Source organism: Neofelis nebulosa, chromosome 2 (genome assembly GCF_028018385.1).
Source record: "Neofelis nebulosa isolate mNeoNeb1 chromosome 2, mNeoNeb1.pri, whole genome shotgun sequence".
NCBI classification, from domain to species: domain Eukaryota; kingdom Metazoa; phylum Chordata; class Mammalia; order Carnivora; family Felidae; genus Neofelis; species Neofelis nebulosa.
Window position 1 is genome coordinate 9,810,028 of NC_080783.1, and position 16,639 is coordinate 9,826,666.

The following is a 16,639-nucleotide window of genomic DNA, read 5'->3' on the forward strand; positions in this document are numbered from 1 at the left end:
CAGCCCTCAGGATGGATATTTTTACTCTATTTTGAAACCTCATTTGAATAAATTTGACATTATTCTTAAGACTGAAAGAAATTAGAATCAGCGAATCAAAAGGACAATCATGCTGATAAGGAAGGCAGCCAGACGGCAAGAGAGGAGGTAGACAAACCAGACAATCTGGAGCAAGAACCAAAATACCACAGTTGTTGGGGTTATTTTTAGAGTCAGGGTGAAGGGTGCCCCACATGCGCTTGGGATACACAGACCATCATGGTGATGATAGGACAATATCCAGCTATGAGTGGAAAAGGTTTGGAATCGATGATGCAGGTTTAAGCCTTGACCTTATACTTGCTGGCTGGGACACCTTCCAGAATGTATCTGTCCTCTCTGTTGAGTCTGTTAAGTTCCTAAAATAGGTTTGATAATAGCCACCTGACAGATGTGGTGAAGATTAATGAGGAAATTCAACGTAAGCAAGCTCTATAAACAATGAGATTCACTGTCTAGTCAGCTGGGACTTTTATGTTCATGCTGATATCACTGGGGCACCAAAAAGAGATAAGTGTGTTTTCTGTGTACTTTGTTTAAGGGAGGGTAAAGTAGAATGATGAATTCTGATTCCTGACAGAGAGAGAGAAAGCTCTTTGGAAAACGTGTCTCTGTGGGATCATTTGTTCATGACAATTAGGCTTTACTGAGAAGTGAAAATTGCAGAGAATGAGACAGAAAAAGTAGATGGGGCTAGATTGCCAAGGGCGTTCTGTGCCGTGCTGGGGAATATGGGCTTATCAGCCATTTGACTCCATATTTCATAAAGTTGGAATATTAAAAAATACAAAAAAAATAAGTCAGAGTCAGTGAAGATCTAAGTTAGAATGCAATATCCAAGTCAGGAAGAGGAAGTAGCCATATAGGTCACAGAACCCTAGATGGGTGTTAAAGGTGAACTTGCGGTAGACAGAGCATACTACAGCCAAATCAAAAAGGAGGATACCTGGGCAGTCACATGGTCCGTGTTGTTCACGAGGACAAAACATCAGCTCTCACCACTAGCATAACTTTTACTGGCACTTAAATGAGCGAATTTTCCTGGGCAGGACTTTATAAAGGAGGCACCAAGTGATGTATGGCACAAAATGTTCTCACCAGAGTCCTTACGGTAAATACAATAATAGGAGGTTTAAGAGGGATGTTTCTTATAGGGACCTTCTCTTCCCCTTCCCTACTTTATTTTTCCCCATGGCATTCATCACCTCATTCACTACATTGTTTACCTGTTTGTTTTATTTATTGTCAGCCACAGTACACTAGATGATAATTTCTAAGAGATAGTCCTCTGCATGTTTATGCCTTCAGGACCAAGGACAGTGCCCGTGTGGCTGAATAGATGAATGCAGGTGTGACAGAAGCTTTTTAAACCTGGACCTTTTCAAAGTGAGCTTCCTCCCACTTAGAAAGTTTCATTAATGCACAAATGGAATATTTGATTTCAAACTGTTGAGGAAAATTGAGACTCTGCACTGGGCTTTGAAATTAATCTCTCTTCATTTTGCTTGAAAAGTCCTTTTACGTAGAACTACACAATAACTTTGCAAGGAAATATCTTTCTGTAATTTCGCTAACCGACTAGTTTTAAGTAAGTCGGTTTTGTCTTTTGTGCTGGTTAAGTGAATTGGACCTAATTAGTGATATTATAGTGGGTGAAACTTCTCAAGGTTGGTGTAACAGTTTACAGCTTTCACTGATCACTGGTTTCCACGGCAAATATGCCAACAACGTAGTTTCCTAATACACATTCATGCTTCTTACAAATCAAGTCTAGCAAGTAGTAAAACAGACCTCTCAATATAGGAAAGCTGGTTGTTCTTAGAAGATAGACTTAGGAAGAAATCTAACGTTATGGACGATATGATACAGAATAACATAAAAACCTCACTAACATCTTGTGGTCATGGGTATGTAAACATTTCTTAATCTTCTTCCTGATCCATCAGCCAAAGTTTAAGAATCGATTCTGTGGTTTTTCTTGGTCAAAAACCATTGTTTCAACAGTTTCTTGAAGTTTCTTTCCAGCTTTCTGCTGAAAACAAAGCAAAACAAAATGTGCGGCTTCTGTTTTAGCTTTAGAGTCAATCAAAGATAACTTGAAGATATTTGATTTGGGGCTTTTAATAGTTTATTTCCACCAGCAACATATTTTTCATGGGACACAACAGAAGAATTATATGCAAACTACATCCCCCAGATAGCCAAGGAAATTGATCTGTAACGTGGAACTGCTGGATACAAACCAAGTAAATTTTAGAAGACAGCTGCCAGAAATAATGACACATAATAATTTATTATGAAGCTGAGACCCATTTCGGAATTGCACGAGCTGGACACACACAGTGTTTACATTTCAAAGGCAGTCGTAAATCCACAGATGCACAAAGGGCTCGAGACACATCTCTGAAGATATCCAAGGTGCGTTGTGTTGCACATTTGGACAAGGACAAGATTTTCCTTAGCAGATAGTTCTAGAAAAAGAGTTTCCTATTTACAAGGCTGCCTTTCTAACAGTCCTTGATGCAACTTCTCTCAGCTTCCGACTATAGAGTCTGTGCAAACACACACAAAGGGAAGAAAACTCACAGTATCATGAGAAACTAGACGGGAAGCCAACTGTTGCTAGCAGGCAGAGGGAATTTTCCATTTGCCACAAAGAGGTGTGAGAGAGGATGGAAACAGAAGGCAGAAAATTTAACTCTAACTTAAGGAGAAAAGCCATTGCTTTTATTCTACTTGTTCTGGTTTCTAACATATAATTGAAGAATGCATTCTGAAACTTAAAAAGAGTTGATTATGCAGATTCCAAGGATTTCTCATATCCCCTTAACGAAAACGCATTCAATTAACAAAAGAAACACACCTACATAAAACCTGGCAGTTTGGTCCAACTAAATGTCATGTTTGACCGTCTGGCCTCTTGCTTGGTTGCTGAGGTCAGGGATCCATCCACCCCTGGTTTGGTCACTTTTGGTGAGGAGCATCCTGTTATGGTATAAACTATGATCTCACTGTGCACAGGACAGCCTTTCTTAGAAAAAGAGTCTGTTGGGATGGGGCAGGTTAAATGGAAAGCGCTCAAAGTATAGCTCCAAGTAGAATGCATCCATAACACAAGTTTGCATAATGCCTCTGGGGTGTTCCTTCTAGGAATGCAAGGTGGGGTGAGGAGTAGGGCATTTGAACATTCACAGATTGCTAGGTCAAAGACCGAAAGAAAGAGATTGTTGTTTTTTAAGAAGCTAAAATGTCATTTGATACAATTCAGTCATTGTTCCAGTTTTCTACTTAGTGATAAATTCTGCAGACCTCCCTTCGAAATCAAGCTTATTCTAGAAGAGCCACCAATGCAGCCATGAGGACTGGAGAAGGGAAGGGGGCATTATCATTATTTGCAACTGATATGCACTTTGGGGCAGGGTTGTTTTATCTAAAAAAAAAAAAAAACAAGAGGATCAAGTAAAAGCTCTGATCTGTAGTGAGAGCTCAGCATGATGGCCAGTAATATAACTCTAGCATTTTATATGTCAGTAAAAACCGCTAAGAAGTATGATGGGTATTATCAGAAAAGGATGAGGAGAATGTTTTGTAGCTCATTAACGGTAGCTACAAAGAAATCTAAATATGCAGTAGTACATGTATCAAGAAATGGGCAAGAACTATTAAACTTGATTGAGAGGCAAATATATACATATATATTAAAGAGAGGAATGGAGACGTTTCTTTCTTCAGGAGGAAGGAAGGCACCGTGGTGTGCTTGGGGTGTCAGGGACCCAGGTGGGGATTCTGAGTTAACAACACCTGGAGAAGAGGGAAGAGTCTCTCTCTGAGATTGGAGGCAGAGGGCTGGGACTGGGGAGGAGGAGGTGAGAAGAAGGGTGGGCTTGGGAGAGTTTGTGGGTGGGGCTTTGGATAGGTAGAGATTTGAACACCTACCTCACGTAGGGGCTTGGGGAATGCTGGGAAGGTGCTTTTTTCTGTTTTGTTTTGATTTTTTGTAAATAGTAAGCTTTGCTCATACATTGTTCCTTCGTTTCGTCCATTCCCCTCTTCATGAAGATCTGCAGTAACAACATACGTTGCTTCACACGGGACTTGGGGCCAGATTAGTGTTTCTTTTAGATGGTTGCCACCTTCAGGCACTAAGGCCTTAAGAAGAGAGCAGGAGGGCTCGGTTTTACTTGGATTTTACAACTCTCTCCGAAATGAAGCTCCCAACCAAATGTAGTGCTCTGAGTCAGTGGTCTTGTTACCAAGATAGCAGTGATATAAACCAAACAAAAAGTTTACTTGGATTATACTCCTTTTCTTTTCCCTTGTGCTCAGATCATCTGCATAGCTGTACGTTGAGGCTAATTTACAGGGTGATTCAGTAAATTCTTTCAGTGCTCTGGAAGGTGGTCAGAGTAGGACATTTGATGATGTTTTTGTTTTTGTTTTTGTTTTGTTGCAAGTGCTGACTGTGCTGAAGGATTTTAGCTGGTTGGCATGTCATCTAATTTAATGGCTATAGCACAATGTATCTGCTCTAGCAAAACTGTCATTTCCATGTCAGGTCAGCAAAACTTCATTTTTGCTTAAAATACAGTTATCTTTTCCACTTCTATTTTTAGTTAGATTGAAAATGGTTGGGATAAATATCAATAAAAAAGAATGAGAAAAGTAAATGTTTGAAATTAAAATGTAAGGACATACATACAATATCTCTCAAAGCTATGATTGTAATCAGATCAAAATATAAGCGATGTGATGAAAACATTCAGTATTGGTGTAATTATAAAAAGAAGCTGTGGCTTTGAACTTCGAGTTACATTTTAGAGCCAAAGCATACATTTTAGAGGACTCAGGTAACACATATGATATGTTTGTGTTTCAGGCAACTTTTTCCTGTAGCTGTGATGATCAGTATGTGGGCACTTTCTGTGAAGAATTTGATGCTTGCCAGAGGGAGCCTTGCCAGAACAACGCCAGCTGCATAGATGCAAATGAAAAACAAGACGGGAGCAATTTCACCTGTGTCTGCCTTGCTGGTATGATTTCCATAGATAATAGTTACTACCTATCTCTCTGTAGAATATACACATCAATTAAGGACGCGTAAGCAACGCATTGTCCAGCTGTTAGACAAGGCAACTTGAAGATCTCATTTGATGCTATCGATGTGTGCTTCATTTGAAGAAGGATGGAAGAAGGAAATCCACATGGGGATAGACATTATTGTTCCTTGGCTCGCTTTCTGACATTAGGATGCTTCTGTCTTAGCGGTCCTCCATTTTTGTTCTGGGATAATGATATGCTTGGTCAAAGAGAGGTCTGGACATTTCAGAAACAATCCTGCAAATATGCACTGAGCGTAGAGTGGGACTGTGCTGGGTGATTATGCTTAGTAACAAGAAAAATCTAGGATAAACTGTGCGGGGTGCTGTGTAAAGCCACCCCATCCTCCTGTTTTTGTTAATTTCCTTTTGTTCACGTGTGTTCATTAAGCCGAGTTCTTGATACACTGTTCTCCACAGTGGGGGAGGTCTCCAATGTTCTTTGATCAATGTGACGGATTCGTGGGTTTTACATGAGACTTTCGAATCCTTGGAGCACAATGGGTGACCAGTAGGAGAACACAGAAGCCAGTATGCCCACAGACTTCTGTGTTCCACAGTCATCTCAATTGACTTAACTGCTCAGCCAATTCGGTTATTAGCCCTCAAGGAGCAGGAATGGCATTACCGTGAACATTCTGATACGCTCTTTCGATACAGCTTAAAAGCAAACCCCAAATTTCTCCTTTTTCACTATAAGATAATGTGAAAAACTGGCATCACCTTTCCTTTTCCATCTCGTCCTGTTGCCAACATTGGCCCCTGGGTGGGGATTCAGGAAGAAGTGGGAGTTGGGGAAGGCCAGAGGGATAGAGAGAAGGGGCAGTTGGAGTGATGGAAGTGCTCACTGTCAGAAACGGGACCGAACGATGCTAAAGTTTATATGAATACATGAAAGTTCTTCACTCATCTCTTCCAACCGAAAGATCGATCACAGGGATAGGTAAATAACCTGATAAATTCTTTCCAGACCCGGTGTGTGTGTGTGTGTGTGTGTGTGTGTGTGTGCACGCACATCTACATGTGAGTGTGTATATTTCTCTTGGACATCAGATGGTTATTTTTCTATACGCTTTTTAAAAAAAAGTGATTATAGTATGTGTATATTTGCCAGTACATCATAGACAACCTTTCACGTCACTACATATGGATTTGCCTCATTCATTTTAACGATCACACAGCGTGTCTCCTAAATTTGTATCTCCAGGTCAGACTCCCTCCAGACCCCCTTATCTACTGCTTACTTGACATCCCCCTTGAGATGTCCTGGGCCACCTTAAGCTCAGCCATTGCACAGTTGAGCTCATCATGCCCCAGCCCCGCTCTGCTCAGCTTCCAGTGTCCCATCTATTTCCATCAGCTGCACATGTATCTGCAAGTCGTCCTGGGTGCCCCCCTCTCCCTCACTGTCCACACCCCTTCTACCTCCAAGTGGTCTCCATTTTTACTGCCTAGAGACCTCTCAAGTCTACCACCCTCTCCGCAGCCCCACTAACGCTACCCCTAAGCTAGCTGCCTGTGCCCCTTGTCTGTGCTACTGGGGTACCTCCCACCGCTTCTCCATGTTCTCCTAAGCATGCTGTACACCGAACCAGAGTGATCCTGTTAGAGTGAGCACCGGCTTTTGTCCCCGTACCTTCCATTCTCCTCATGGTGGCAGGTGATCATTTTCCAGTGCCGATCTGATGTAGGTGCCTTCCTACTTAAACCCCTTTTTCCCATTGCTCTTTGGAAATAGACCGATATCCTCAGCCTCATCCTCCTCTGTGACCTGTTGCTCACCCGCCTTTCCAGCCCCATCTCACCGCACTGCCCACCATGCTCTGGGTCTGGCCACCTCGGCCTTTCATCTCCCTGATGGCCTGAGATCCCTTCTGCTGCAGGCCTGTCTCGCTTCTTTGTTCCTACGCGGCCCCTCTTCTGCCTTCCTTTCGCCTAGATAAATACCACCAAGTTTCTGTTTCAGATCTCTCTTAAATGCCCCCTGTCCCTGGGGAAGTGTCACTAAATGGTTTAAGCTAGTCTCCCTCCCTCTTTCCCTTCCATAACCCCAGGCTCCTTTCTTTGACAGCCCTCATCTGTTTTCAGGGCACATTTACACGTGTGATCTTTTGATTATAGCCTGTCTTCCCCACCAGAGTTAACCCCATGGGAGTGGGGCCCCAGTCGGTCTAGCTCATCACTGTGTCCCACAGTGTCTGACAAATTGTGGGCACTCTGTCAATGTGCTGATGAGGTGAATTAATGAAAGCATATGAACACGGCCTCATGTTCTAATCCATCTAGTGATGGATCTTTAAGATGTTTTCAATTTCCGCTTTGTAAGTCGTGTTAGAACAAATAACGAACCTTCTATAAATAGTCCCAGTCAGGGTTGGTGGGTGGAGCTTGTCACTGTCTGGACTGGAATGATTTCAGTTTGATATTTTACCTAAGTCTGTTCTCAAAGGGCATTTGTCCCTTTTATTAAAGGAGCTCATGTGCACAGAATTGGAACGGTCATAATGCTTGGCTGGTGACACTCTCTCATTTTGTCTGCAACCTGCTTTTGTATATTTTCTTAGCTATTTTAATAATGTAATAATCCCTGGTGAAACCAACATCAAAACCAGAAGTTCAGGGGCGCCTGGGTGGCTCAGTCGGTTGAGTGTCCAACTTTGGCTCAGGTCATGACCTCACGGTCTGTGGGTTTGAGCCCCGCATCGGGCTCTATGCTGATGGCTCAGAGCCTGGAGCCTGCTTCCGATTCTGTGTCTCCCTCTCTCTCTGCCCCTCCCCTGTTCATGCTCTGTCTCTCTCTGTCTCAAAATAAATAAAAACATTAAGAAAAAAAATTTTTTTAAAAAACCAGAAGTTCAACCCCATAACTAGTCAAAGAGTTTCCTCATTAGCCCACTCCTTGACTTCCCCTTCCCATCTGCAGGGAATGATCACTCTGAATCTTGAGTTGATCTGTCCTTGGTTTTCCTTTTTGTAAAGTTAGACTATTTACATGTTTTCATAGAAGAATTTAATTTTACTTTAATTGTTTTCATGTTTATAAAAACCGTGCCATGCATGAGTCATGTTATGGTATCATGCATGTAATTCTCTGGTGCTTTCTTTTTTCATGAGATGTGTCCACATGGTTTGAGCTCGTTCTTTTGGACTGCTGTATCAAATTCCATTCTCCTATTCCCCTGTGGACTGGGACCGACAGGCACATTTGGGTGTCTTTGGTCGTCTGTGTGCTGGAGATTGTTTTAGGTATATACCTAGGACTGCAGTTGTTGGAATATAGGCTACGTAATTGATCGCTTTGGCGGGGGGGGGGGGGGTGTCATGTCAGAGGGTTTCCCAAAGTGGTCACGCTCTTATATACTCCCACGTGTGATGCATAATTGGTCTTGTGAATTCACACCCTCTTCAATGTTTTGTAGCATCAGAAGTTTTCATTTTTGCTGACTGAATGGGTGCGAAAAGGTGTCTCATTGTGGTTTCTGTATTTTGTGGCTCACTAGTGACCCCGAGCTCCTCTTCATATGTTTATTAGCCACGTGTGTGTCTTTCCTATGAAATACTGTTTTCCTATCTCTTGGTCGTGTGTGTGTGTGTGTGTGTGTGTGTGTGTGTGTGTGTTCTTCTTGTTGGTTGGTAAGTGTCCTTTGTTTCTCTTTGATCCTAACCATTTGTCAGCTGTATGAACTGTAAGTATTTTCTCCTTCGTAAGCTGTCTTTTCGCTTTGAGGGGTCTTTTGATGAATGGACATTTTTATTGTATTCTGCACACTTCTCTAGTTACTACATTTTATGTACTATTTAAGAAAGTATTTCTTTACCTGGAGAACTAAAAGATATTAACCTATATTTTCCAGTAGGCATTTAAAAATTCAATTTTGCCAGCCTTTATTTAGTATGAATTTTATTTTTGTATATGTTTGTTGAGATAGGGAGCTAATTTCATCTTTTACTATAATTTTATTTTTCTTCTTCTTTGAAAATACCCCATTTGTATAAATATGTAATATTTGAAACTTTATATTGTGTCCCACCTGCTACAAAGCTACTGACAGAGTTAGGAATGACTGGATGCCTAATACATTTTTAATTGTGCTTACTCTCAGGCGTTTCTGCACTGTGATGATTTACCTATTGATTTGAAATTTTTCAGAAGCATATCTAATTATTTTTACTTATTAGTGGGGAAAAGGATTTCACCTTTATCTAAGATGACTTAACATCTTCCATGTTAATAGCACATCCTGGCTATGAGGCACATACAGATACACAGGATTCTCCTTGGGGAATTGGGGAATTGGGACTTCGAATAACAGTAATAGCAATAACAATAAAAAATACTTTGACTCTCAATTGACATAGGGCTAGGGAGTTGCATTTTAAGAATATGAATTTTAATAATTCTACTTAGAGAGACTCAGGGAGTTTGGTGATTGCCAGTAAGTTCATCAGGAACCCAAGAGATGGCAGGCAAATTGATCTTGATTTATAAACTGATCTTTTTTTTCTTCCATTAAAACAACAAAACTGTCTTATAACACCACATTGTAAATTTGTCTTTCTTTCTTTCTTTCTTTCTTTCTTTCTTTCTTTCTTTCTTTCTTTCTTTCTTTCTTTCTTTCTTTCTTTCTTTCTTTCTCTTTCTTTTCTTTCTTTCTCTTTCTCCCTCCCTCCCTTCCCCTTCCTTTCTAGAGAGCATAAGTGAGGGAGGGGCAGAGGGAGAGGGAGAATTGTAAGCAGGCTCCAACCCCAGTGCGGAGCCTGATGCAGAGCTCGATCTCAGGGTTCTGGGATTGTGACCTGAGCCGAAATCAAGAGTCGGATGCTTAACTGACTGAGCTACTGAGGTGCCCCTCTAATAAGCTATTTCTGACAGTTGTCCTGTTCCCTGAATATCACAGATTGAGGACTTCTCAATTTTCATGAAATAATACACATTTTTATTAAGGATATAGATGCCTTTGTGCATTGGTCACGGTTTAAACAACTTTATAAAATAGTGTAAATAATCTCCCCTGCATTTGGAATGTGTTGTTCTCTGAGCTTCTTCCTGAAAGGCGTGTGGTTTGCTTAGGGTTCTCCACTTGTGAGGAAATCCCTCCACATATGAGGAGCCCTTTCTTGTTTTGTACAAGTTTAAGGCAGTTGTAGAACCCCAGCAGCTATTTCTGTCTTCCCTGCTGGCCTTGAATCTATAGCGTGTCTTTCACCTAAGGTGGCCTCGCACGGGCTGGGGTCTCTCAGTCGCGCTGCCTCTGCCAGGGTCTCCCCGACTCCCCAAAGCTTTCTTTCCTTGCCTTTCACAGAGCTGGGCCGGTGTGGGTCTCTTCTCCATGGCCTCCATTCGTGCTATGCTCTAGAGCAGATCCTGATCAGAGCTAGATGAGATTTAGGAAATGTTACCCTGGTGCCCTCACTCTCTCTTTGCTTGTCTGCTTTCTGACTTCTTCCTGCTGTTTCCTTAAGTAGGGCTCTACCTTCTCAATTTGTGTTCCTTGCAGGATAAGCCCCTCCCACTTCTAGCTTCCAGCTCTGCCTCTCCATGAGCTTTTCAGGGCGGTCAAGGCAAGCGTGTGTGCATGCGTGCGCATACGGATAGCTAATGTGTATTTGCATGCTTGTCTGTGTGTGCACACAAAATAGCTAATGCTTATTGTTTACCACATGCCAGGCCCGTGCTAAGTGCTCTCCAAGGTTGCTCTTAGAACAATCTCTGAGTTAAGCAGTCTTAATTGTAAGTACGAGGAAGTTTGTAACTTGGCCAAGAATATCAGGGTAACACTTGATTGTGCTGCAATAATGTATCAATCGCCAAACCTCAGTGGCTCCCAAGAAAAGGTTAATTTCTCCCGTGTCATAGTCTGATGAAGGCACTTGCCTCCAGGTGGCAACTCAGGGATCCAGGTCCCTTTGTGTCATGAAGGTGCCACCATCAAGAGGTGGCCTTCACAGTCACTGCTGAAGGATAGAGGGAGCTGATTGGGTGCGATGTTCTGCGAGCAGCACCTGGAAATATCTTATATCACCCCCAACACATGCCATTTGCCGTAATTCAGTCACTTAGCCCCCAGAGGCTTTGACTAGGAAGAGGAGACGAGGTGAACATTCGCATGGTTTCTGTCATACCAGGTACACATGCCAATAACCGTCCGGGCTGGGACTTGACCCAGGCCCTCTGCCTGCCTCCAAAGCCCATGTTCTTCAGCACCTCGCTGAGCACTTTCCTGGTACAGATATGTGGCCCAGGCCCATGTCATTTCCTTCAGCGTCCTCATGTCAAACGGGTGTCTTCCTAAGAGAAGCAATATTACACACTTTTTGTCAAAAGAAAAAGGACTGGCTTCTCACAATGAGTTTTCTACTGAATTTAGTCCTGAACATCCTCAAGAAACTTATTTTTTATAGGAAAAATACATTTTCTTTGTGGAGGAACTATTTACAGGTTAATTAACATCGATTAATTGACCTCTGAAGCCCCAGGTAAATGCATAAGAACGCTCAAAGAATATGAAGTCTGCTTTCCTTTAAAACTGTTTTTCCTGCTTTGCTCCGGTTGTTTCAAGTTTGATCGTGAGAAATTACCTTGTTTGATGAATGCATGAAATCGAACCAGATTCTTCTCACCAGAGAACAAAAGCTCCCAACAAAGTCTCTCCTTGGAGCCATTGCTTATTTCTCTAGATAGAGCATTTCTTGGTGAAAATGTTATCAGTGAAGAAGCTTCAGATCCAAATTGGCTAATATTTTTGTATTTTGCTTTCAGTTCTATGTCAAATGTCCATACAAATATAATTGTTTTGAGTCATGGTAAGTGAGAGATGTATGAATATGGCAGATTGGGTGTAGAGTTGATTAAGTAATCAACTCTACTTAAGTTGTCCTTTTGATTTTTATTACAATTTTTTGAAAGCAGGAGATGATTTTTTCAGTAGGAAAACATTGATAAGTGTCATATACATGTGTCTATGATGTAAAATGAGTTATAGACTATAGCCAATAAAATTTTCATTTGGGGCAGGGGATTTTTTTTATCAAGTGTGATTGATATTTGTCTTGAAACTTTCTTGCGATAGTTTTCAAAAAGAAGGGGATTGTCAACAACGTCAAATAGTTCAGGAGAACCTAAGAGGAGGTTATTGACTTTGGCAACAGAGTTTGTTCCAGCCCTTGGTGGCCTTCTGTTTATGTTGATGTGGTGTGGATTTCATCAGAAGCTCTGAGACCTCTCTCGGAGAACACATACAGGGACAGACGCAAGGGAGGTGCCAGAAGTTACCAGACACTCTGAAGGACAGCACCATATTTAGAAATAGTTGCGGCCACTTGGTTTTCTTGTGACAAAGAAGCTGTGAACTCCCCCAGCGACAGTGGTTGGCCATGATGAGGTGAACAGGATTTGGGCCAGATGTGAGAATTAATAAGTGGCAAACTCATGTGAAGGACAGAACCAGAAGGGGCTCTTCTTTTTTAAAATTATAGCATATTATTTAAGAGCACAGGCTCTGGAGGCAGAATGCCCAGATTGCAGTCATAAATCCCAGCCAATTAGACCTGAAATGTGGGCTGTTTTCCCTGTTTGTTTCCCATCTAGCTCCAGTGTCATACTGTCTGGTCCAGAATAAGCTTCCTGGAGACCCTCCTTGTTTCCTGAGGTTACATGAGCCCCAGGTGCTAGAGTCAGCCTTGTGGTCTAGACTCCTACCCGTCAGCCCTGTGGACTAGATGCCTACCCATCTACCTTGTGGACTAGACTCCTACCCATCTACCCTGTGGACTGGACCCCTACTCGTCTGCCCTGTGGACTAGACTCCTACCCATCTACCTTGTGGACTAGACCCCTGCCCATCTACCTTGTGGACTAGACCCCTTCCCATCTTCCCTGTGGTCTAGACTCCAACCCATCTGCCCTGTGGTCTAGACTCCTACCCATCAGCCCTGTGGTCTAGACTCCTACCCATCAGTGGTCTAGATCCCTATGCATCTACCCTGTGGACTAGACCCCCACCTATCTACCCTGTGGACTAGACCCCCACCCATCTACCCTGTGGACTAGACCCCCACCCATCTACCCTGTGGACTAGACCCCTACCCGTCTACCCTGTGGACTAGACCTCCACCCATCTGCCCTGTGGACTAGACCCCTACCCATCTATCATGTGGACTAGACCCCCACCCACCTGCCCTGTGGACTAGACCCCTACCCATTTACCATGTGGACTAGACCCCTACCCATCTGCCCTGTGGTCTAGACTCCTACCCATCAGCCCTGTGGTCTAGATTCCTACCCGTCAGTGGACTAGACCCATAACCATCTACTGTATGGACTAGACACCCACCCATCTGCCCTGTGGACTAGATCCCGCCCCCCCCCCCATCTACCCTGTGGACTAGACACCACTCGTCTGCTCTGTGGTCTAGACTCCTACCTGTCAGTGGTCTAGACCCCTACCCATCTGCCCTGTGGACTAGACCCCCACCCATCTACCCTATGGACTAGACCCCCACCCATCTACCCTGTGGACTAGACACCACTCATCTGCACTGTGGACTAGACCCCTACCCATCCCACTGGACTACAGTTCCACAGCCAGCAGTGCAAATCCTGCTGTGTCCTTACCATTTTCTAGTGGGACTCTTTGGGCAAGTCACACACCTTTCTGGGTCTGCTTCTCTGACTCTGCAAGATTATGGCAACCCTCATCATGACTTACGGATACCAAATGAGAACGTGAGCTCTTGGTCTGTTCTGTGGACTTGTATCTCCAGTATCTAGCCCAGGGCCTGGCACACAGTAGGGCTCAGTAAAGATCTGTTGAATGAATGAATGAATGAACAGAACAAGATGAAATTCTATATGAGGCGCACACAGATACGCAGTAGGGACTCAATTTTCTTGTCTCTCTTCATCGGGCTTCTCTGTGTAGCATATGTGTTTTTCACCTGCCCCACCAGATTGTGGCTGGCCTGAAATTCTTGATTTCTCCATCCCCTGTCAGTGTCAAACCCCATGCCTTGCACATTAGTGAATGTGGAATGCCTGATTAAATTGAAATTTAACTTCCTTAATCAGGATTTATTTTAGAAAAGCCTTCTAATATTGAGAATATAATTTTTCCTCAGAGGAGCTATTTCTTTTTCTGAAAAGAATAGCTGCGATGCATGTTCCAAACTGCCACTGCCGAAATATTATTAGCATTTTGCACAAAGCATTTTTCAGCTTCAGAGCCCTTCATTGTTCCAGCTTATTGGTGATTTCAGCCTATTTTTTTTTTTTTTAAAGCTTGGCATTTCCAAGTCACAGAGAACATCTCATGTGTTCCCGTCCCAGCTCTACTCAGTGTCACTCAGATAGGTGTTCAGATGCCTTTGACTGGTGAGTCAGAAGCAGGTCACCTCCTCCTGGAGACAAGCCCTGAGTAGGATGGGCTGTAGGTCCTCACACCCAGCCTCACTCAGCTCAGGAAGTGAGTGTGTGGGCAGGTGAATGTGGGTTTTTGCACGTGGCTTAGTTCAGAGGTTCCAAGTGGAGGGCACCTCAGAGCTCGTCTCTGGTCATGGGACAGGGAGAGCAGGGGTGACCCCAGGAGACTGAAAGACTTGACCAAGGTCTGCAAGCTTGTGGGAGAAAGGATTTCAGGCCTCTCCACTCTGTGTCCATCTTTGGGTCAGAGTACATTTCACTGCAACATATTCACAGGTTTGTGAATTTTCCATTAGTTACGAACAGGGCAGAGGGCATGGCCCTCTCCAACGGGCTGCGAATGCATGACCCATGATGGCTCTTCACCCACTCGCAGGACAAGAGATGGTGCCAGCTGGGACCGGGGGACAAACCAAACTGTAACCTGCTGCTCAGGTTTTCAATCCAGCGCCTTCCATTTACTAGTTAAATGACCTTGCATGACCCTCCCAGCCTTTCAGCTCTCGGGTGTCCTTACCTTTAAAATAGTGAGGCTCGCTCATTCATTCAACAATTGCTTATCAAGTATCTCCTACGTGCCAGGAATTTGCCAGGTGCCAGGACTACATCTGTGAAACAGTAATGTCCTCATGCTTATGGGGGCTGCATTGTAGTGACGGAGAGGAATCAACAATGTGAGCATGTGTGTTTCTTGGTGTGTGTGTGTGTGTGTGTGTGTGTGTGTGTGTGTAGTTAAGGGAGAGGGTCAGGAAGTGATAGGTGCAATGAAGAAAAATAAAACAGGTGAAGAGATCAAAAGAAATGGGAGTATGAGGGTGATCAGGTGAGGCTTCTCTGAAGGGAAACTACTTGTGTAGAGACCTGAATACAATGAGCTTGTGAGCTTGGGAACGATGTGACTGTTGGGGGGCATACCATCCAGGCAGAGGGAATGGCACATGCAAAGGTCCTGAGGCAGGAGTACGTGCACAGTGTCTAAGAGCCAATGATGAGACTTGGTGCTGGGAAGGAAGCTGGACTGGGCCACGGAGGAAGGACAGGGATTCTATCGTGAAAGCGACAGCCCTAGTGTGAGCTAGGGCAAGCCATCTGACTTCTCTCTTGAAAGGGTCACTCTGAAACCTGGTGAAGAAGAAACATAGGGAGGGGAAATTGGGAGACTACTCTCCAGGCAAGAGAGAACGGCGACTGGAGCACCGTGGTGCCGTCAGCGGTGGAAGTTTGGGTCCGGAACATGGTGACGGTGTTGCTGGTAACACTTGCTGGGGGTGTGTGTGTGTGTGGGGGGGGGTGAGTGGCCGTGGGGAGATGTGGAAGGCTCCAGAGGTTTTCATTAACAACAGCTTCATTGAGATACGATCCACACCCCGCCGAAGGGTACAATTCAGTGATTTTTCAGAATATTTACAGAGTTGCAACAGTCCATTTTAGAACACGGTTATGTCCCCAGAAAGCAGCCCTCTCCCCTTTGCCTGCTGCCCCCCGATTCTGCCACCTCCTCCCCCAAGCCCATGGCCACCACCGATCTACTTCTGGTCTCTGTAGACTTGCCCATCCTGGACACTTCATGTAAGTTGAATTATTTGCTATGCGGCCCCTCGTGTCTGGCTTTTCAAGGTTCATCCATGTCGTAGCAAGTAGCTTCATTCCTTTTTCTGCCTGAATAATGTCCCATTGTCTGCAGACCCCTCACCGTGTTTATCTCTTCACCCACTGGTGCACGCTTGGGTTGTTTCCACCGTTTGGTGGTGGCGAATGGTGCTACTGTGAACCCTACCCTGGTTACGGTCTCCCTTCGCTCCTCCTCCAGGGTCTTATGCTTCCGCCCTCTTCGGTGTCTCTGTCTTTGCCATCCTTCATCTTCTCACTTCATCCTTGGCCTCTCATCAGCAGCGGTGCCGAGGTCTCATCTTAAATCCAGCCCCTTGACAGGCAGAAATTTAGGAAGTGCCTGCTGCTGCTTCCATATGTTGAGCTCTTCCTCCCCTCCCCCTCCCCCCTCCCCTCCCCTCCCTTTCCCCCCTTCTCTCTCCCCCTCATCTTCTTCATCACTGCCACGCCTCCATCTGTGGCCATGTTGTGATTT

General features: G+C 44.1%; 1 protein-coding gene across 1 annotated transcript in view; it reads left to right on the forward strand.

Annotated features, from left to right (window-relative positions):
• Positions 1-16,639, forward strand: part of DNER (delta/notch like EGF repeat containing) — a 319,639-nt gene that overhangs the window by 196,685 nt on the left and 106,315 nt on the right. The window contains exon 6 of the mRNA XM_058702317.1: positions 4,916-5,069. Within this exon, the coding sequence (XP_058558300.1) occupies positions 4,916-5,069 (154 nt within the window). The remainder of the gene's footprint in view (positions 1-4,915; positions 5,070-16,639) is intronic.